The sequence below is a fragment of the Trichechus manatus genome, unplaced genomic scaffold (assembly GCF_000243295.1).
Source record: "Trichechus manatus latirostris isolate Lorelei unplaced genomic scaffold, TriManLat1.0 scaffold00011, whole genome shotgun sequence".
NCBI classification, from domain to species: domain Eukaryota; kingdom Metazoa; phylum Chordata; class Mammalia; order Sirenia; family Trichechidae; genus Trichechus; species Trichechus manatus.
In genome coordinates, this window is record NW_004443947.1 from 28,115,329 (window position 1) to 28,138,731 (window position 23,403).

The 23,403-nt window shown below is 46.2% G+C and overlaps 1 protein-coding gene across 1 annotated transcript in view; it reads right to left on the reverse strand.

Annotated features, from left to right (window-relative positions):
* LARP1 (La ribonucleoprotein 1, translational regulator) overlaps positions 1-23,403 on the reverse strand; it is a 61,012-nt gene that overhangs the window by 10,242 nt on the left and 27,367 nt on the right. The window contains exons 2-15 of the mRNA XM_012560139.2: positions 14,937-14,998; positions 14,610-14,675; positions 13,456-13,630; positions 12,398-12,526; positions 12,113-12,319; positions 11,850-12,012; positions 10,636-10,780; positions 8,134-8,308; positions 7,847-8,016; positions 5,530-5,922; positions 4,546-4,669; positions 4,235-4,440; positions 3,686-3,792; positions 2,470-2,621 (exon numbers count right to left, since the gene is read on the reverse strand). Coding sequence (XP_012415593.1) covers positions 2,470-2,621; positions 3,686-3,792; positions 4,235-4,440; positions 4,546-4,669; positions 5,530-5,922; positions 7,847-8,016; positions 8,134-8,308; positions 10,636-10,780; positions 11,850-12,012; positions 12,113-12,319; positions 12,398-12,526; positions 13,456-13,630; positions 14,610-14,675; positions 14,937-14,998 — 2,274 coding nt within the window. The remainder of the gene's footprint in view (positions 1-2,469; positions 2,622-3,685; positions 3,793-4,234; positions 4,441-4,545; positions 4,670-5,529; positions 5,923-7,846; positions 8,017-8,133; positions 8,309-10,635; positions 10,781-11,849; positions 12,013-12,112; positions 12,320-12,397; positions 12,527-13,455; positions 13,631-14,609; positions 14,676-14,936; positions 14,999-23,403) is intronic.

Here is a 23,403-nt window from a genome sequence, read left to right on the forward strand (position 1 = left end):
AAAGGAAAAAAAAGACACTCTATGTCTCAGAGCCAGGCTGCCTTTGCTTCGGGGATGAGAATCCTGGAGCCTAAGGCCTTGTTCCCTTCTCGTACACCTCCAAATTCCCTTGGTTTATCACCTGCCCCTTCAGTCATTCAGCAGTTATTTATGGAACACTATGTCAGGAGTCCCTGGGTGGCACAAATGGTTAAGCACTTGACCATTAGCCAAAAGGTTGGCAGCTCAAACTCACCCAAAGGCACCTTGGAAAACAGGCCTGGTGATCTGTTTCTGGAAGGTCACAGCCTTGAAAACCCTATGGAGCAGTTCTACTTTGCACACACTGGGTCGCCATGAGTCAGAATCATCTCCATGCCAATGAACAAACAACTCTATGTCAGGCCCTGCTGCTAGGCACAGGGCCTGGGCTTCGCCAGGAGCAGGTGGCATGAGCTTCTGACACAGGTTATCCTGGCCTAACTCTTCACCTCAACCGGAACTGCTCTCACATGTAGTTAGAACACGGCAATGTGTGAATAATTTGTACATTCTAACAAATTACATTCTGTTTATTACCAAATTATTTCAGAAGTCCTACAATATTAACAAGTATAAGATGACAATATTAAAAATATAACACACAATACCAAAAGCACAAGCAACAAAAGAAAAACACAGATACACTGGATATCATCAAAATTAAAAACTTTTGTGCTTCAAAGGACATCATCAAGAAAGTGAAAAGACAACTCACATAATCGGAGGAAATATTTGCAAATCATATATCTGATAAAGGACTTGTATCTAGAATAAAGAAAGAACCCATACAACCAATAATAAAAAAGACAAATAACCTAGTTAAAAAACAGGCAAAGGATATGAATAAACCGTTCTCCAAAGAAGATATACAAATGGCCAGAAAGTACATGAAAAGATGCTCATTATCATTAGTCATTAGAAAAATCCAAGTCAAAACCACAATGAAATACCACTTCACACGCACTAGGATGGCTAATAAAAAAGACAGACAATAATAAGTTTTGGCAAGGATGTGAAAAAACTGGGATCCTTAAATATACTGATGATGGGAAGGTTATAGTGCAGCCACTTTAGAAAACATTCTAGCAGTTGCTCAAAAGGTATACACACAATTATCCTAAGACCCAGCAATTCCATTCCTAGGCATATACCCAAGATAAATGAAAACATGTCCACAGAAAAACTTTTACATGAATGTTCATTTTAGTATTATTCAGAATAGCCAAAAATTGGTAACAATCAGTGTTCAAAAACTGATGAATGGATAAATTAAATGCTGCATATCTATGCAATGGAATATTATTCAGCAATAAAAAGAAATGAAGCACTAATACATGCTGTTGTATTTAGTGTTAGCATCATGAACCTTGAAAACATTATGCTAACTAACTGAAAAAGCCAGTCAGAAGATCACATATTATATGATTCTAATCCTATGAATGTCCAGAATAGACAAATCCGTAGAGACAGAAAAAAGTAGATTGGTGGCTTAGGGGCACAGGGTTTCTTTTTGGAGTGATAAAACTCTAAAATTGATTTTGGTGATGAGTTGCACAACTCTGTGAATGTATTAAAAACCATTGAATTAGACACTTTAAATGGATGAACTATGGTATATGAATTATACTGCAACAAAGCTGTTATTTAAAAAGCTACACACCCACAATAAGAAAGAGGGAAATAAGGTAAATGAACCAAGAACTTAACAACCACCTTTTGCCAAATGAAAGGGCTTGGGAGAGTTAATAACTACACACAAGTATAAAAATTGGTTTTGAGCATCTTCAACAACCAAAGCAAGAGGGAGAATATCTACACTTAAAAGGCATCTCACTTCGTGATAAAAGGAAGCAAGTTAAGAGCATCTAGACAGGCTCTTTCCTCACACTATCTTCTAGATCAGGAGCAAGCAAACTTTTTCTGTAAAGGGCCAGAGAGCATTTTAGGCTTTGTTTGCTACATATGGTCTCTGTTACATACACACATACATATAACATACTCTTAAAATAAAAAAAAAATAAAAAAAAAAAGTGTTCTTAGCTTGAAGGCTGTATAAGAACAGGCCACTTGCTGGATTTGGCCCAAAGGCCATAGTTTGCCAACTCCTGTTCTAGAAAATATATGCCTCATGCATACTCTTGTGTGATGGACAGAGGCCCACACTGGACAAGAGCTGAGTCGGCAGTTTTGTCAACTTACAAAAACTCTCACTTAATTGATGTTTCTAATATCAATAGAAGATCAAAGAATAGGAACGCTCTGAGTGCCGGATTCCCTTAGCCTCCTTCCAAAGCCAGTTGGCCTGAGTCTAACTTCAATCTTTTGTGCCATGATGCCATGTCACTCCTTCCTCTGAGGTCAGAGAAAACAGTCACCTGGCTCCACCAGCTCTCATGCTCTGGGAAAAGTAGTGGTCCCAGAGGCTCAGCCCCTCTTCCCGTTTCTTACCGTTAAGGCAGCGCCTACGATACTTATGGTAGACGTGTTGTGTGAAGCCATTTTCCTTTAGCAGCTCATGGGAAGGATGCTGGAACTTGGGCAATGACTGAGGGGTACAGCCATAGCTGCCAACTGCAGGTGTTCCTTCCGAGGGGCTGGAGCTGCAGAGGCCATGAAAGAGACAGTGTCACCAGGTTCCCCAAAACAGCTGACTACAAGTTTAGGAAGGGCTCATCTAGTCTCTTCAATCAACCAAGATCCAGCCTCTCACAGGGCCTTAAACAAAGAGGCTCAGGTACTGTGTTAGGCCCTTAACTTATATCCATGGATCTGATTTAATCTTTGCATCAACCCTAGGAGGGTTTACGAAGGAGGTCACTTGAGGCTCACAGAGATTGGGAGACCTGACCAGGGTCACGGAGCTACTGCATGGCAGAGATCTTTCTGGTGTCCAAACCTGAGCTTTGAACCATTTATTTATCCCTAGGAAATATTTAATGAGTTCTGTGTTTTGTTTTGGTGGCTCAACAGTCAAGCACCAAAACGTTGGCTGTTGGAACCCACCCAGCAGCTCCGTAGGAGAAAAAACTGGCAACTGGCTTCCATAAATATTACAGCCTAGAAAACCCTATGGGGCACTTCTATTCTGCCCTATAGGGTCACTATGAGTCCAAATAGATTAAACAGTACCCAACAAGGCAACATTCAACTTTCATTTTAATGAGCCATTAATGGGTCACTCCATCTATATATAGTTTTCTCAAAACCATGCCTATTTTTAATCTCTATCACCTCTGCAGGGCTTCAAAACAGTGAATGCTGGGGCCGTTATACCGAAAATAAATAAAAAGGATCTGAGCCCTACCCCCAGAGACTGAGTTGTAAATTTGGGGCAGGGCCTAGGAATCTGGATTTTTATTCAACTACTAGGCTATCCTGAAGCAAGCAGCAGATACCCACGTTTGGAAATCAACTCTCAGATGTTCTCTCTGTGATGAAGTAAAATCTGGTTCCAGCTGGTTACAACATTTCTTTAGAAAGAAGCCTTCTCCTGCTCAGGCACTGGACTAAACTCTACATACTACTCCTGATTTAAAATTTTTAGGTTAGGGTCCCTTTCTGTTCTCTAATTTATAGACCACGGAGGCTCCTCCTTGGTGTGATCGATGGCATGGCTCACCCATCCCTCTCCCAGCTCAGCTCCCTCCCCCACTGCCCATGGCACCTGATGGAAGCAGTCCGGGGCCTGTGCTCACGAGAATCCATAACCCAGCCCACATGACTCTCCAATGGCGGGTTTGAACTGTGTCTTGTCTTCCTTTTCCGAGGCATCTGCAAAGGCCAGTCCAGAATTTGTCATTAATGGTATCTCCTAACAACTCAGGAGCAACAAGCACTTGGAGGACTAGCATCACAGCATATGTACGTGGTACCTCAAATTTACAAAGTATTTTCACATCCATGCTCTCATGCTAGGAACCTGTATGCCTATTTCACAGATGAGGCTTGGGAGTCAAGTGATTTGCCCAAGGCCTCACACCTGGTCAGTATTCCTTAGGTCTTATCATGGCTACATGGGGCCACCATGCCCACACACACTTCACTTTACAAATGTGGTCGCTCAATTTCAGGTGAGGTCAGCAGCCTAAGAACACAGAGCAGATAGGGAATGTGGCACTTTCTTCGTTCAGACAAGGCAAAAGGAGAGAAGCCAAGCACTGGAATGCAGAGAAGTGGGCCCAAGACTCTTAGCAGCCCAGCAGGAGCTCCTCACCTTGGCATCTATTGTCCGTCCTTCCTTCACCACCGGGTAAAATCGTGATGTCTGGCTTGAGTCTTTGAGCTGCGGTGTGCGGGGTGTCCGGGGAGTCCTGGCATTACGGTAGTTTGGCGACTCTGGGACAGTGGTTGGTAGAGAGCGGGCGATAGTGGAAGGCTCAGGAGCACCAAACAACTTGTTGGCCAGGGCATCAGTGGGAACTACAGAGGCAGAGACGGGTCAGGGGCAGGCCTGTCACCATCCATCCACTTGGAAGGTTCTGGATCCTCCCACCCAGGCCAGGGTCCCAGGTGTCTGCCCCTCACCTTGCTGGAACCGGGGTGGCCCAGGAGGGACTTCCTGGTTGGGATCCACAGGGGGTTCGGGGGTCAGAGTGTCAAACTGCTCCCGGCTGATCATGTTGACTTTCTTGAAGTTCTCAACTTCTTGCTATAGAGGATACGAGAGGGGTGGGGAAAGGTGTTAGTAAGAAGACTGCCCCAGCCTGTTGTGGAATCAGGCCTTACAGGAAGTTGGAGGGGGAGCGCCCACATCCACATACGTGGAATTCTGGTCCCCAGGCTCTCAGCTGCCCCATCACCATTTCTCAATGCCAGTAACCTTGGCACAAGTGTGCTACACCAGAAGAGGTTAGTATTTGCCCCGCCCTCTTTGCAGTGAGGCTGAGATCAGGTTGACACTAGCTCCTCGGGAACTCAATGCAGACTCTCCCCAAGATGCTCCAGAGCCTCCCCAATCTCTTCCTGCCATGGTCTTCTCATGCAGTGGCTGTGCAATAATCTATTCAGCTCCACCAAACACACTGCTACTTATTACACAGGCCAAACACTACCCACCACCAAACATATCCACCTGTGAAAGCCTAGAACAGAGACATCTTGACTGTTTCCAGGCAGCAGCAATTCTGTAAAAGAGCTATCTTTTCTCTATCTTCCCCACTCAAAGCAAGCTCCTTAAAGGCTTTTAAACTTTGATATATGCCTAAATATTTAAGAATAGAAATGATAATCTAACTCATATTGTATTCCGCACAAAAGTGTCATCAACTGCTGGGATCTTAAGTACCACTGCTCAGTGAGACAATAACTCCCCTTACACACGCATAACTTCCTGTAGTTTACAAAGTGCTTATACTTTTCTTCTTTCTCTTATTGCCCCAGCTAGGTGTCAATTATCATTCCCCTTAGGCTCTGGATCAGAGAGACCTGCTGAAGGTCACACATCCAATCAGCCTTCCTCTTCTCCATACATCACAGGCACCACAGGTCCCACACTCACAGGAGACTCACCTTGATCTGGGAATACTCAGGTTCAAACTTCTCAGTCCACAGGTCCTGCTCATAGTAGAAGAGCCCATCGTTAATGACCTTGGCCAGCTCAGCGCTCATCTTGGCACGTGAGGTGTGGTTGCCTGTGCGGTCCCCCCCTGGGTGCCGGCGCATGTAAGGTGGCGTCTGGGTGACAATGAGGATCTTGTTGACGTCCCGGTCGTCAATCTCATAGTCAGAGTCCTCATCAGACCAGGCGGTAAAGGTGTTCTTCCGTCCATCCATCTGCTCCATCTCCTCATCAAACAGAAAATCTAGTTCCTCTTGCTCATCCTGATCCTTGGACATCAGCTGCTGAGAGGGCAGCTGCTGAGGCAGAGAGGTCTGGTGGAGGAACCTGGGCTCCTCTGACTTCTAAAACAGGAACAGATCACGGGGAGAGGAAGTCACTAGGGGGCCCCTGGACCAGGCTCTGGGCTTTTACACAAGAGGGAGGCCACAGCCCCTCAAACATGAGTCTGCCAGAACTGTGACCCTGGTCACAGGTGTCCTCCTTGGAGTCAGCCTGATGGGGAGAGATGTCCCACAGGAGTTCAGGTTCCTCCACTCACAGCTCACAACACAGTCATTCACAAACAATTAGAGGGCAAGTTCCTTACAGGTAGGGGCTGTGACCTTATTTGCCTTTACATCCTGCATGGCATGGAACTAGGCACACGGCAGAAGTTCAATAGGTTGACTCATCCATTTACGCAACATCTCCCAAAAAACTGGAAGCTCCAAGAAGCAAGGACCACAGCTGCTGTGCTTTCTATTATATCCTCAGTACCTAGGCTGGGACCTAGCAACAGCAGACGTTCAACTACCTGATGAATGAGTAAGTATGTACTACTATCAAGCCCTGTATGAAGAACCTAAATACACAACAACGAAGACAAGTTCTCTGTACTTTGGGAGCTCAAAGTTTAGTGGGAGAGAAAATCAACCAACCAGCCAACTGCAATGTGGTACGGTAAAGATATAAATAGGTTTCTGGAGCCATAGAGGCTGGATAAAGCCCCAAGACTACTGTCCTAAGATAATCTTTAAACCTTAAACCAAAAACATCCCTTAAAGTCTTCTCAAGCGTTATTGCTCTTTTAAGATCTATCTATATGGGTTCGAACTGGCAACAGCAACTCCAAAGATTAGACAGGAAATCTTAGGGGGAAGAGAGTTTATGTTAATGGAGAGGAACAACTCAGAAAAGGAGGGTGAAAATGGCTGCACAACTAGAAGAATGTAATGAATGTCAGTGAAATGTGCACGTAAAAACTTGAATTGGTGTATGTTTTTGCTGTGTATATTTTTAACAACAACAAAAAAATAAATTTTAAAAAACAGATAAATCAGAGCATGGGAGCACACAGGGAGGGGCACTTAATCTACTGGAGGGAAGAGACAGTGGTGGTTAGGGAAGGCTTCCTGGAAGAACTATTGAACTATGATCTAAACGATGAGTATAATAAACCAAGGTCATTTCTGAAGCCTCTCACAAGCCCCAGACCAAAGAGGCCTCCAAAGCTTAGGAGGGAAGGGATGGAGATAGGAGAATGAATAAAGAATAAGCCTGTGCTTGGAAAAAAGGCAGTTAATTTTGAGACTGAAACATTTCACTAACATTGGACTCAATCTGTACTATATGTATATTGTGTTATTATTTCTATAGCAGTCTAAGTCCTCTGTTCCATCATTTTAAGACGTGAAGGCTGAGGCTTTGAAATATCAGACAAGCTTTGCAAAGTCACCCAGGAAGTAGTGGGAGAAGACCTGTGTTCTAGTCTAGACTCTAACTCCACCCTCCAGGCCATCCATCTGCTCCCTTTCCCTTCCCTCTTCTGAGGACCCGAGGGGCTTACATAGAGGACAGAAAGGACAAACTCTGGAGGAGATAGTTAAAATGCAGCTATCTAAAACATGAGCACAAGTAAGCCAGGTGATGAGCATGTTAGGCAGAAAGAACAGTATGTGCTAAGATTCAGATGAAGCAAAAAACGGCTTACCATCAAGAAACCTGGGACATTGCTTCTGGAAGCTGCACGATCTCTTCCTGTGAAAAATGCCACTCCAGAACTCACCTGGCTAGGGCACTCTAAGAGATGGTCCCCGTGGAAAACGGAAGTCAAGTCACACCAACCTTCCTGAAGTCACTGGAAACCTGAGCTCACATTATGACCCTGAGCCACCTGGCTTGCCTGCTAGCTCCCCAGAGCCCAGAGCTCTGTGCCCATATGTTATCTCCTCCAAGCACTCCAGGCCAGACTCCTACATGCCACGGCAAGGGGCAGACCATACCCACCTTGGGCCGTGCTGGGGAGGGACGAGGCCTCTTCTTTACTTCAATCCAGTTCTCAGAATCCAGGTCAGGCAGACTGGCAGACAGGCCCTTGGGCAGCGTCTTTAGGTTGCTGACCTCCTCGGTTTTGGTTGGCACTGGAGTGACTGCCCGAGGAGAGCCAGGGGCCGATTCTAAAGGATAGAAAAGTGAGGTCCTCATCCCTCCAGTTCTCCTTCTGACATTAACTCTGAGCAGGACTGTTGGCCAGAGGAAGGGCAACAGGAAAGCACACATCAGCTGGTACCCACCTGTCTCCTTCTGATAGTGCTGGCGAGGAACAAACTCGGGGCAGTTGAGAAGCTGGGAGAAATCGGTTTGTGAATAGTCCACCATTGGGGGACCAGGAAGAGGCCACTTCTCAGGCTCCTCCCTCCTGCGGACCTTCTCATCAACTATCTCCACCACCTTGCTGTCCTTGAGGGCCTGCAGGAAGGGAGAGACGGAAGAAGAGGATGAACTGAGACAGGCTGAGATCTGGGAAGCTGGTAAGAGGGATGACTGGGCCCCACACAAGCCCAGGAATGAGTCTAGTGCTGGAAAAAGTATAAGAAAACTGGCACCATGATCAATCTTCCATGACTGGTAGACACGTGAAATGTTCAAACTTACAGGAGGGGAACAACTGAAAGACACACCTGTCCTCTGACACTACATTTCTACTTCCAGTTATCTGCCCTAGAGAAATACTTGCACAAACAGGTGACGATACGTATAAAATTCAGACAAAAGGCTTTTCAAAGTAATAATGTTTGCAATAGAAAAAAGACCTGGAAACTACCTAACTTGTACACATAGGCAATTCAAATAAACGATGGCCCATCCATTCAATGGAACACTACAGTCACTCATGAAAAATAGCTCTACACGTGTTGAGGTGGAAAGATCCACAAAATACATCATTAAGTGAAAAATGCTGGATATAGGTCAGTGTGCATAAAATCCCTTCTGTGTTTGAATTTTTAAGTAAATACATTCTTACATACATATGTACATAACAATCTTGATCACAGGTTAATTGTTATGGGTGTTTACCACTGGGAAAAAGGGTGAGTAGTGGAGAGGAGGAGTTTTTTAAAAATACCTTCCTATATAGTTTTTTTTTTCCCTCTGATACAGCTGTAAATTTTTTTCAAGCAAAGCATGTTTGCTTTTATTTAAAAAACTTAGAATTTTTATTTTAAATGAAAGAAGCAAACAATTCAACATCTGACATCTGGTGAGGCTGTGGGGAAAGAGGCACTCTCATATACTGTTGGTAAGCAAGCAAAAGATACAACCTCTAACAAAGGGAACTTGGTAATATTTAGCAAAATTATATACACATTTACCTTTCAACCCAGATATCCCACTTCTAGAAATCTAGACCAAAGATATGTTGGCAAAAATATGGCAAAATAGATATACAAGGCTATCATTATAGCACTAATGCAGTTCATATATTAGTAAAAGACTAGAAACAACCAAAATGTCCATCCACAGGGGACTAGCTGAACACACTATGGAGCATCCACACAGTGGTGTACACTATGCAACTGTAAATAGAAATAAGGAATCTTTCTATATACTACTACGCAGCGATCTCTCAGATACAGCAAGTAAAAAAAGTGAAGAGATACATGTATTATATGCTACCATTTATCTAAGAAAGGGGAAGGATACAAAACAAATAATAAATAAAACTCCAGAAGCAACAACCAACCAAGGAGCAGAAAGCACCCCTATAACTCAGATTGTGGCATGTAAATACCACAAATACCACACCCCCCAGACCCCAGTCCCCAAAAGGAACTAGAGTTCCTCAAAAAAAAATAAAAAGGCCAAATTCAGAATTGAGGCAGGAAATGTACAAGATGAACCAGGGTATGGGGTCCCACTGGCCAAAGACGGGACAATTTGATCCAACATATAAACTACAATGGCTTGAAATACATAAAACATGTCTCAAACCATAAGCTTGTAACAATACTAAAACACAATAAAAGCAAACAAATCTTACTGGTCATCTTTGAAGGTTACTAGGGATTCAAATCATAATTCTGAAAACTGGTTAAAAAAGGGAAAAATCAAGCATTTATCCTGCTCTTCCTGTATAAACTATACCTCCTGGTAACTGAATGGTGAATAAAGAAAAATTTCTCTTTAAAGAGGTATTCCAGACAACAAATGTTGACAGATGGACAGAATTAGAATTATCACCGTTTTGCAGTCCCCAATGAAACAGGCAATGATCATCAATGGCAGCATATCACAAGAAGAGAGACAATCAAGCATTAGGCACCACCTCAAAGAACACATCATTATCTAAAAAGTATTCTTCATTAGGGGGAAGGAGGGAAAAAACAACAACAAAAAACCCTGAATCTGATCAGGTGTCTAGATCTACAAAAAATTATGTACTGACATATTCGTGGATGAAATGCTAGGTTATCTGGAATTTCCTTCAAAGTAATATGGCAGGGGGAGGGGAAGGAGATGTGGGTATAGATGAAACGTGATTTGGTCATGAATGGATAATTGCTGAGGCTGGGTGACTGGTTCATTACACTAATCTGTCCACTTTTGTAAATGTCTGAAATTTTCCAGAATAAAATAGAGGAAGAGAAAAAAGGAGGCTGACCAAGCCTTGGGATTTTAGTGTAAGTAATCAGAAGGGGGCTCCTCCAGGGTTTTCTGCCTTTGCCCAAACTCCAGCTCCATAAGTTAAGGACCTTCCTTTCCCCTTCATCCCAGCCCTGAGGAAGCAGACATACCGCAAAGATGAGTGAAATGTCAGTGGTAAGGGCCTGCACTCGGTGGAAGGAAGCAATAAGGGTGATGGGAAGGAAACCGCTGGCATCCATTTTTCGTCGCAGGAAGAAGTCTCGCTCTAAATTGTCCACGCTGAAGTAGTATTCACTAAGTGTAGGGAAGAATAGGCATCACTGAGAGATTCCTGCACCATTTACAAATACACTTTCCCTGTTCTGCTGTGCACCCCCAGTGACTCATACAGCCTCGGACCTACCCACTTCCCCAGTGTACAGTCTTAAGGGCTAAACAGAAATTATGTTACCCTTTCATGGCCCCTTGACCTTGGTTCAAACCATTCTCTTCTTTGTATGTGCCCTTCACTCCTTTGTATGTACAGCAAACTCCTCATCTTTCTTTAAACCCAGTTCAAATGCTGTCAGTCACTTTCTCTTCTGCTCCTAAACACTTATGACACTCCACTGCAATCATTCTCCTTGTATGACTCCCTCACTTGACTGCAGACAATATATCACAGTGGTTAACAGCAGACGTTTTATAATAAGATAGACATGGATTCAAATCTGTGTTTTGTCATTTACTACCTGTGAGACTCTGGGCAATTTACTGGGCCTGTCTGCTTATCTATAAAATGGGGGTAAGAAAAGCTTCACCTCATAGGAATTAAATAGATAAAATGTGTAGGATTAAATATGATAATGCCTGTAAAGCACTTAGCACTGAGCCTGGCCAATAACAAGGACTCAATAAATGCTTGCTGGCAGTTTTAATGGCAGTATAAAAGAAGAAAACATCCACTACCACCATCAAACAGAACCTGAAAGACTATACATGTTAAGATTATTCTACTACAGTGGCAAAAAAAAAGGGGGGGGGGGCAGGGGCGGTGCAACAACGTAATTATAAGCTTCCATCTCTTCATACTAAATATTACCAGTTCTGAGTGGTGGGTTTTAGGCATTTTCCCTTTTTGTTAGGGATAATTTCTAATTTTCTGAAGGTAAATATGGTATTGCTTCTGTAATAAAACACTAACTTTATGAAAACTTAGTTTAAAGGATGAGAGAAAGGTTATCTTTCCCAGTGCCAGCCAGAGGTGGCAATGCTGCTAGTCCCAGAAGGGCTTCTCCAGCTCTGCGCAGCCTAGCTGAAACCCTCTGGCGCTCCGCAGCCCCCATCCATCACCTCTCCAGGAAGAAGGCTCCTGCCCACTCACATCTGGCGCTTGATGTAGTCTTTGAGCAGCTCCTGGTCCACGCTGTAAAGCTCAGTGCTGCTCACATTGTCAAAATAGTAGGTGATGTTGTTCATATACTTGGGGATGCGAGGCCCCTCTGCAGCATCAAACTTTCGGTAGCCAAACTGGTAGTCGAAATGGGCTATGGGGCAAACGGGTGGCCATGAGGAAGAGAAGATCCCTGCCCGCCACTCCCGCTGCACCCCATTGGACATCCCGGAGCCCAAAGGGGCCTCACGTACTTCGAGTGCCACCCCGGCCGCGTCCCCGGCCGCGACCACGCCCCCGTCCACGGCCACGGAAGGAAGCCCGCGCCCCACCAGCCCCATCACTCTTCACACTCGATGTCTCATCCTGGTCATGCCAGGCAGGCTCCGGTTTGGTCTCTGGTTGCCAGGCTGGGGTGGGGGGGGCCACGGGCACGGGCACGTAGGTAGCAGGCTCAGACCCTATGGGGAGAGCGGACACCGGGTGAGGTCTGAGGGTAAACGCATGCGCCCAGGCCCTCCATAGTGGTTGGTGCATACCTTTGATCTCCCCGCGGTTGGCAGGTGTGTGACGAGGATCTGGTGGGCGAGAGGGGCGCGAGGTCAGTTTCTCTCTGGGTGCTTCAGGCTTCATGTCTATTTGCAATGGAACCCATTTGTGTTTGTTCCCTGGGAGACAGCAGGAGCATGTGAGAAAGGCTTGAGGAAGAGGCCCCTCATAGCCATCTTCTCTGCCCTAGGCTTCTGGGGAATCACAACCTGGTGACCCAGGGAAAGCGCCTTCCCCATGCTGGATCTCTTCACTTCTAAAATAAACAGGCTGGTGGACCTCAGTTTTGTGATGCAGACTCCTTGGTGACTCCCAGTATCAATTTCTCCATAGTCAGAGAACCCCCTTCTAGAGCCAGCCACACGGCTGCCCAGAATCAACACTACACTTCCCAGTCTCCCCACAGACAGACGCCAAAGTTCTGCCCATGAGAGCCCAGTGCAAGCAGCCAACACCAGGTTGTGTCCCTAAAAGGAAAGCAGCTGCCCATCCCTGTTCCCCTTCCTGATGGCTAGAATGAGAAAACAGCAAGCCATCTTAGATGATGAAGATCCAAGGACCAACAAGATACAAGAATTACAGAGTTGCCATACTAGCCCTAGCCTACTTACACCAAGCTGTCAGAAGAGAGAAATAAACCTTTATCTTGTTTAAACAACTGTTACTTTGGGTCTCTATTAGAGCAGCTTAACCCATATCCTAACCATTTCAGCAAGTTCTTGGAAACTCCTGTCTTTAAACAAAACCTTACATGGCACACCAATATATGAAGACACAGCAAAGACTACTCTGAAGCATGGGCTTTGTTATCCTGTTCACTGCTATAGCCCTACTGCTTGCTGAGAACAGGGCTAACCAAATGCTTGTCAATAAAGAAAAGAAATGCATGGATGGGTGGCTGAAGTGAAGACTGCTAGCCCAATGGCCTATACCAACTAGCCTCCCACTGGCTTCTCGAGAGTGCATGAAATTCACCAGGCCTCAGAGTTCTGACATTTCACAGTTCTGCCCTGATACTTTCTTCCAAGTCCTGCTCAAAGTTACTTACCTTTCTTCTTCTGCCCTCCTCGTTGACAGTCTTCGTCCCCATTCTTCTCCTCCCCTGATTCATCTGACTTGGTTTTTGGGCTCTCCTTACTATCACTCCCCTCTCCTTTCTCCTGTTCCCTCATGTCCTTCTTGGGTGGTGGCTTACGGGCAGGCTGAGACTTGTGGGGCTGTGGCTGCAGAAAGAAGTAAAGTAACAGGGAGGTAGGACTTGGATGAGAGCCTCTTAGGATGGGAGGAAGGGAGTGCCCTGTCACCAGGACAGGGCAGAAGGAGCAGTAGCATGAGAATGGCAGATTAGACTTGGATATATTCTAAAGTCCTATTTCCATGCCTGAGATGCTTTTACTGGGAAGCCGGGTCAAACAGGCTAGGAAGTGTGAGAAAAGAACTTCTCTCTCCAGCTTCCCAGATTCTGACAGGGACAAACCCCAGCAAAGAGGGGCTGGGACCTACAGGGGCCAAATGTTTACTCCCTACAACAGGACACTGACCAGGCAGTCAGTAGGATGGAACAGATGCTTGCCCATGGCTGTTCACACCAACCCAGGCTTTGAACTGAAGCTGGCCACAGCCAGTTAAGGATCTAGGCCACCAGCCCAAAACAAAAGCATTCAGAGGGAGAGGACTGACCAGGAGTCCCTCCTCTTTCAGGGCCCGGGAAAGCTATTCCTGTTCCTCCTAGCTGAGGAAGAAAGAAGCTTCCAAGACATGTGGCCTGGAGGTGGCTACCTGGCCTAATAACCACTCTCCTGTTTCACCCATAGGCAATGAAATATAGTAATGGAGAAAACAGACTGGAATAATACAACACATCTGACTTCCAATCCCTACTTGCTCATCTACTCTGTATAATCAAGGGATCGTTATTAACCTCTCCGAGCCTCAGTGGTCTCATTTATACACCACAAGTTATCTATCTCAGAGTCACTGTGGGGGTTAAATGAGATGATGAACGGACAGCACCTGACAGTCCCTGACACTGCAAAAGCCAAAATGATGACAATTCTTAGCTATTTTAATGCTGCTCATATTGTAACAACCACTCCTGAAAATACAGAGAAAAGATAAGATCCAAGACTCTGGAAACTTGAGAAGGCCCAAATGTGTATGTAGGTAGATTTCAAATCTGCCCATCCCTCCCCACAGACTCACCTGTACACTCTTGTGGGCTATTTCTCCTGGTGTGGGCCAGTTGATTGCATCTCCAAAGTCACCAACCTGCAAGGCACATTCCATGAGAGTCCTGGGGGTAACCCTGCCTCTGTCATTCAGTCCCTCACCCAAGATCCAGCTCTACTAAGAGATCAGAGGGTAAATCAGTCTGTCTACCAGAACCATCCATACTGGAGGCCCAGAAAGGGCTTTTCTGCTATTCAGAGAGGATCCAGAACTACCTGGCAGCCCAGAGGCATTCACTAGAACAGGAAAGATGCCACTACCTCCAAAAGTCCCCTCAAGCTGCCCACTCCTACTCCTTACCTTGCTGCCTTTGCGCTGTTTAGGAATTGCTGCCCTCACAACCTTGGTTGGGGCAGAAGGTTCTGTGGGAACAAAAAGGGAGAGAGTGGTTATGTTGAGCCCAGGAGGGGAGGGGGCCATTGCCAGCTACTCACTTTCATCCACCCCACCCCCACAACACACTCAAGCAACTTGCAGGTTTTCCAAAGGAGGAAGACATAATGGAGAGGAAAAGGAAGCATGCTCAAACACCAGTAACAACTTCACCATCCTCTTCCTGAAGAAATTGTTGAAAGTGAGAACATGGAAACAGCAGGCAGCAAAAGCCCCAGAAATCCTGACTCTGAGGTAAAAGGGCCCTTTCAGAGTGTGGCTCTGTACCATCTTGTAAAATGGGGACCGAGGCCTGCAGAGGCTAAGTCTGTAGCAGAGTTGGCTTCTGAATCATGGCAGATTTCATAGCCTCTGAAAGAACCTTTCTGGCTCTAACATTCTAGTAGTCTGTGTGTGAGCAGATCAGGGCTAGTGGTCATCGGGAAGGCAATGTAAAAACCCTAAGTGAACAATCAAGAAGTCCAGGGACCTCTCTAAGCCACTAAACCCCAGGGCTAGCTCTGTCCTCTGTGGTTGACCTGTAATCAAGGGAAGGGCTGGCCACTCAGGAAACGCTTGTTTGCCTTCCAAGTTTCCAAAGAAAAAGTGGGCTCCTGTGTGACCCAACAATTCCACCTTTAGAGATTTGTCCTTATGATACAAAATAGACAAGTGTTTAGCGTTATATATAAGAATGCTCACCAAAGTTCTGTTTATAACTTAAAAAAAACTAAATGCCCCACGTGCCTAAGAGTACAGAACTGGCTAAATAAATTAAAATTCATCAATTTTTAAAGACGTCAATAAAACGATAATAATCTCTAATGATATAAAAAGATTAACACAATAAATGAGAAAAGGTTATAAAACGATCCTATTTTGTAAAACAAAATAAAAAAGGTGTATATGTACATATACACAGTAGGAACTATAAAGATATAAGTATTATCAGAAGTTAAGTAGTATGCTTACAATTGTTTTAATTTTCTGTTTGAAATTCTCCAGTAGTTTCTGAAGTTTTAACAATGAAAGACATGGGGCTTTATAAAAAGAAAACAAGCTTTTTGTTTTTTTTTTTTTAAATAAGGAAGATCCAGTCCCTGCTACACCTACACTTGTTTTCCCAACATAGTTCTGAAGACCAAGGGTTTCTTGACCCCTTCCTCCCCCAGAGACACATCGGAAAAGACACACCCTGGGGCTCTGCTCACCCACTTCCCTCCCATCACCTTGCTTCCATTGTTGGGCAGCCACTGCCAGGACAAAGGCTGCCCCAGTCCCTGAGCAGAGAAATTCTCCCACCCAGCTGGCCTCAAAAAGAATGTTCTACTCCTTGATCAGACCCATGATCCCTTAATGAGTAGAGAGTGTCCTTGCCTGACTGTGAAGTCACTGCATTCCTGGCTTCCACATCCTGCCAGGCCCACATCCCCCCTTAATACACCTCACCTACCTTCTGAGAGGTGGAGCTGTGGAACCTGGCCCACAGTATCCCTACCCCTAGTGCTGGGTGTTGGGATAACTAGAAAATTTCCTTCAGTCCCAAGAGGATAAAGCCCATAGGCCTAGGAGGCTACTCTGTCCCCACTGTGCTAATCCTGGGATGGCACAGACAAGCCTAAATGTCACCCTGACCAGGCTAAGGATCTTCACCTGCTTCAACCGAGGACCAGGTAGAGGCACCTTACAAGAAATACGAAATCTCCCTTAATTACACCAGAGCTGTGGACCCACCCTTGAGCCTCTAACAATACTCCATGCTACTAGGAGGAGGGCAGGCCAAGGGATCTGCAACACCAACTTCATTAACAGGAAAATTGGAAAGGGGAATCAGGTTCAGAGGATGAGCTGTTCCTGAAGACCTTCCTGAAAAAGATGAGGCAAAGTTTTTCAGGTGGTCACCTGTTTCTTCTTATGAAAAACACTTTCAAAATTGAGAAGGGCCACACACTGTGATCACCCTGCCTGGCATTTTATTCACCAGGATCACAAAGGGGCATGGCAAAGTACTGAAAGTTCAGGCTCAACACCAATCAATGCAACAACCCTTCTGCCACTAAAAGGCTCCACGGATTCCCTAATCCCTACCAGTCCCAAGCTGAGGGGCATGTGGCTAGTCTGTGCATACAAAGAAGTATTTTTAAACTAGTCCTGTGCAGAGAGGCCCAAGCCAAGTATGTTTAGGAGCTCCATCTCCAGTCAGGGTCCCTAGATGCCCCAAGGATATACAGAGTCCCGTTCCTGCTCTGTTCTCGCTGGGCTTCAGGCTACCTACCACTGGCCTAAGGAAGAGCAAAGTCCTCAAGAGGCAGAAAATCCACTGCAGAGAGAAAACCACTTTTGCCTTTAAGCAAAATCCACAGATCTATAAAAATCCTACGGGCCACTCAGGGAAACCCAGGAAGCCTTGGAGGCTCAGATGAGCTGCCACTGGCCCCACGGGATTCTGGAAACACCACCAATCTGACTTGACTTCAATTACACCCGTACCAAATGAGGGAATGAAGAAAAGCCAAGATCTCTTTCTGGGTCCCCTTCCAGCCACTCACCCTCATAGGGCAACTGCCACTATATATGCACACACACAGACATACAAACACACTCACTAGTTCCAGCTGGACCTGGCATCTCAAACAGCTCAAAAAGAAAACCAATCCCTGCTCAGGCATCAGTTCCCACTTCCAGTGCCATCTTAGGTAAATCAGAGTAAAAGCCCTCTCCTTCCACCTCTGCATTCTGAAGTTTATGGCTGCTGCCACTGACCAAAGCTCAGTTCAGGAAACACTAAACTCACCACCCCCTATATGCCCAAGACAACAGCAGGATGTTGCTGTTGTCAGCTGCCATCAAGTGACCCCATGCACAACGGAATGTTGAAACACCATCCCCATGATCAGCTGCAGATCCATCCATTGTGATCCGTAGGTTTTCAATGACTGATTTTCGAAGTAGACCCCCCAGGCTTTTCTTCCTAGTCCGTCATAGTCTTGAAAGCTCTGCTGAAACCTGTTCAGCATCACAACAACAGGCAAGCCTCCACTGACAGACATGTGGCGGCTGTGCATAAAGTGCACCGGCCAGGAATCAAACCTGTGTCTCCCCTAAGGTGAGAATTCTACTACTGAACCATCAACGACCTCACTGTAGAATGTCACTACAGCAAAAAGGACAATACAGATCTAGTCTAACCTCCTCTATTTGCAGTTAGGGAAATGAGGCCCAGAAAGGTGAAGGCCCCAGGGATAGCTGCAGGCAGACTCAGGGTGGGAGCCAGAAGTCCTGACTCCCTTTCCGGTGCTCCTTCTAAGCTCATTACCAATTCCAGGGGGCCTAATGGCTCACATGTGGCCACTGGTGGAAGAATGAATCGAGAAATCTTTCTAGAGGAATCTCGGGTCATTGCCTGGTAAGCAGAGTTACTGAGGGCAGCGAGAGGTTCTCAGCAAGTGTGGAGAGGTGGGCCCCACTCAGGCACCTGGTAGGAGGGAGCCACACCCAGCCAGCCAATCAGTCCATGGGCCTCTGGGGCCCAGCATTCTAGCAAGGAGGATGGCTGACTGAGGCTGCAGGAGGGTTTTCCTCATCGACTAAGGCAAATGGAGGACTAAAGGATACCTAGAAGAGGAGAAAAGCCATTTTCTGTCCAATAGGACCATAGTCAGCCAGGAGCCAGTACCAACTCTAGTTCTAGGAAATAAAGGGGCTTGCTTCCTAAATACACACATGCATTTGTGTATTAAATGAAGCACACAGGAATTTCTATGCGCAAGAAGCAATCTGAATTTGGTAGTGCTGCCTAGGTAACTTTCCTGGAAACTGCAGATTCATGGCAAATTTACTTTGCTTAAGATTACTGGGGTCGGCGGCTAAACCACTACATATTAAAGGATGACAGGACAGAGACGGATTAATGACTGGTGTGGTGGGAGCAGGGGTGGCTGCCCCTCTATAAATAGAGTGACTAAACCACACCACCTTGACCATCTAACTCTCTGAGATTTTCTCTTGGCACCTCAACTTGCAAACGTGTAACAACATCCCTTCATTCAAACACTATACTGTATAGGAAAGGAGGACAGCTCTGTGGTTAATTAAGCATGTGAACTTTGTTCTGTGATAGTCTTGCCCCTTGCAGAGTCTCTCTGAGCCTCAGTTTCCTCATCTGTAAAAATGAAATCACAGCTACCTCATAAGGTAGCTGTGAAGTTTCAATGAACAGAGCATAGGAGAGTGCCCAGCACACAGTAAATGCTCAATATTATAATTCAAACTCACAAAGGAAGCTTATTATTTCCAAGCAATCCCTACCCTCACCCTTAGAAAGAGTGAAAAACCATCACAACTATCTATCAACATGAAAGAAAAGAATCACTAAGTATGCAAAAAACTCCTGGGGACTAACTAGTCCAATTCACCCATTTCAGATCACAAAACTGAGGCACCTCCAAGTATGATTCTGCCTTTGGGCAACAGCACGCTGGGTTTCCACCCCCACACTGACCTCCAGACACAGGAGATGGCTGGGTTTCAGGGCAAGTTCCACAGGAAAGAGGAAAGAAAAACTTCCGAATTTTGCAGATTTAAATGAGGAAAGAAAAAGGGGACATTTACCGTAAGTCCCTGAGGGGGGCTGTGGCCTAAAACCTCTGCTGTGCAAGAGGAAGGAAGAGCATGGGGGAAAGCCTGGAGATCCCTCTGAGTTGAAGAAGTCTAGTGATTCAGTTAGGGAGAGAGTCCAGGCCCCAAGGAGTCTCTCTCGGCCTACAGAAGGGAATAAACCCATAAACACCTGGTACCAGGCCAGATGAGAAAGATAGTATTTTTCTATATTGTCTTGTTCCAGAAAGGTTCTAAGGCTGCTGACTTTCTGAAATAAAAGCTACCTAGAGGGGCCACATCTAGGAGGGCTAAGCAGCAGGGAATTTGTTCAACCAACGGGAAGCCAGTGAAGGTTTTCACGGGGCAACACACATGGGCGAGTCAAATTCATTTAAAAAAAAAAAAAAACGGTTAAGAGGAAGGAAGGGCTGGAATTGAGGAACCAGTCAGGTGAAAGGTAAGTCAAGGATAGGCTAGAGCCCTGGCCAAGGGAATGGGGGCAGGGGTGGATGGGAGAAAGCCTGTAAGGACTGAGAGTGATTGGCAAAGGAGGACAACCAGATGTTAGGTCTGATGACCGCCAGGGAGAATGGGGAAGAGCAAATATTTGCGGGCAAGCATTATCTCCTAAACACTGGTATCTGAAAAGGCTCCATCTACCCCCACTGCAAAGACGTTCTTCTAGGTTTAGGGGCTGCATTTCCCACGGTTCACTCTCACCCACCTGCTGCCCTTCTTGTGGCCAACTCCTGTAGTAAGCCATTAGGTCTCAGGGCAGACACTGCCTCCTTCGGGAAGAGAAATGCTCTTACTGCACTGTAAATGTCAAACGTCAGGTTACTTTTCTGTCCCCACCCCCCCCCCCACCAGAATATGTGCTCCCTGAAGACAGAGACCACCTTCAGAGCACTAGCCCCAGGGCCTACTTCACAGACACTTGTTTAATAATGGTGAGTTCCTGGGCAATGGCCTCAACCCCCAGCTGGAGCCCTCCCAGTGACAAAGAAACAAGTGTCCTTGAAGCTGCTGGCTTCCAGAGGAACCCAGGCCCCAGCCTGGCCCTGACTCAGAGGTAACCAATTGTCTACAGTCAGCACTGGGCCCTAGTCCAGATCCCAACACTCATCAATTTCATAACCTTGGGGACACTACCCACCACGTTCCCTGAGCTAAACGGCTATGATTCAACTAAAGATGGCTATGGTTCCTTCCTTCCCCTAGGCTACAGAGTTGATACTAGGACATGTGAGATGAAGGAAGCACTTAGTTGATGACAAAGTTGTGGTTGAACAAGGGTAGTAAAGTTACATCTATAAGAGTGAGGGGAGAGGAGGCAAGATTATCAAAGCAGAAGACAAATGCTAGCAGCAAGATGTAATCATTAATTACAACCACAGATAATATGTAATGAGCATTTACTAGATGCCACACACTGTTCTAAATTCTCAGCACAGATTTTCTTATTTGATCCTTAAAATAGAGCTGAGTTTGTTTCTGTAACTTGTTCCATTTTACAAGTAAGGAAACCAAGGCACTTGGTGGAAAGGTTATTTGCCATGATCATAGTCTGCAAGTGGTAGAACAGGATTTGAAGCTAAACAGTGTGACTCTAAAACCTGTGCTCTTAACCACTAAAGTGGGCAGAAGAGAACCAGGTGTCCCAAGTTACCACCTCATTATGGCAAACAGGAAAGGCTCTCAAAGGCAGAACTTTAGGGGCATTATTGTGCACACTGGGGAAAACCAAGGCCCACTGCAGGGATGCCTAAGATCACAGAGCGGGACAAGTGACGTTTTCTGGGATCATACACCAGTGACCTGACAATCCTCTTCTCTGCCCAGAGGCAAGGAAACTGCCACCAAGCACACCCAGCTAGGTTCCCTAACTCTAGCACCCCAAGAGCCCCATGAGGAAAAAGGCATTGTTTAAGGCCCACCTCCCAGTTCCTCCACTCCAGCCATGCCCGGGACCAGAGCAGAGGCTGCTCAGAGGAGTTCTAGCTGACATGGACTCAGGGGCTCTGAGATAGAGGAAGCTGCCATCATCTGCCTGAGCTGCAGCCTGGGACCCTCATTAGAGAAGGCAGCTGAACCATCTAAGGAAACCCTGGTAGCATAGCGGTTAAGTGCCACGGCTACTAGCCAGAAAGTCGGCAGTTCGAATCCACCAGGTGCTGCTTGGAAACTCTATGGGGCAGTTCTGCTCGGCCCTATAGGGTCGCTATGAGTTGGAATCAATTCAACAGCAGTGGGTTTGGTTTGGTTTTTTGAAGCATCTAAGGGGAGGGTGAGGCAGGCAGGAAACGGAGTACGGGTTACACCACCTACCTGTGCCCATCCCTCTTGGCCAACATGGGGGCAGAGTCTGAAAAGTCTGGCATTTTCTCAGCTGTCATCCAGCCTTGGGATGGGGTGGAGTCAGAGAGGAGGAGCTTGAGACCCATAGGCCTTTCATCCCATTCCCACTGGCCCTAGCGCCCTCTAAGCAGGAACATTCTTCCACAGAGTGAAAAGATTGCCAGGTTACCTCTCCTCACCTTGTTCATCAGTTCACACCACTGCAGCCACCTCTCAGCGGCCTCTCTCTGACCAGCCCTCCTGCCCCTAATCCCCTAGACCTGCAGATGAAACACAGAAGGGAGTTGAAGGGCAACCTCAGGCGGGCAGAGGGAAGAAGAGTGAGCAGAGAGAGAGAAGGAAACTTCAGAAGGTCAGACCATCTTGAGGCCCTGCTGGGAAAAAAAACTGCCGGCCAGCAGCCAGCCCAGGAGTGCAGAGTCTGAGTCCCCTTGGCAGGAGAGGAGGGGCAAAGGACAGGCCGAGCTCCAGTCACATGATGCCGGCCAACGCAGCTTGCCCAGCCCAGCCCCAGCAGTCTATCTTTAGCCCTTGGTGACCCAGGCATCTCGATGCCCCACACTCCCTGTCCAGACATGGATCCTGCCCTGCCCTCGGGTACCACCTCCACTGCTGATACCAGTCCTTGGAAGCCTTGTCCAAAAGATGATTAAATATAAATAATCATCATCACAGCTGAACTGTATCAGAGACTATGCTGCTAACCGAAAGGTTGGTGGTTTCAACCAGCAACTCCACAGGAGAGAAGATGTGGTGATCTGCTCCCGTAAAGACTGCACAGCCTAGAAAACCCTATGGAGCAGTTTTACTCTGTCGTACAGGATCGCTGTAAGTCGGAATCGACTCAGTGGCACACAACAACAACTAAAGCCTCCGGCTTCCAAGTATCGGCTCCCAAATCCAGTCTTTCTGAAGAGTACATTCAGTCCCAGTTAGACCAGTAATAACAACCACCACCTTTTAGTGAGTGCTGAGTAGGTGCCAGGAGCTGGTCTAAGTGCTTTATATGCGTGTGATTTCACTTAATGACTTCGAAAAGACACTTTATTATTCCAGTTTTTCAGAAAGTGAAATTGAGGCAAGGGACTTGCCCAAGGTCACACAGTCCACGTAGAAGCTAGATGGCTGACTCCTCATTATTCACAAGTCTCAGTGTAAATTCTCCTCTGGGAGGCTTTCACTGACTGCCCAATGTAGAGAGCTACCCAACCAGCAAGTCTGGATCAAGTTCTAATCCAGTCTGCAACTTAGTGCCTTCAGAGCAATTATCTTCAGAGCACTTACCACTACCTAAAATGGCTGCATTTGAGCGTATCTCACCCTCACTAGACTGTAATCAATTACTAAGCCCTTACAATATCCCTGCTGTTAGGTGCTGTGGAGTCGATTTTGATTAATAGTGACCACATGTAATGGAATAGAATAGCCTGATAGTTTT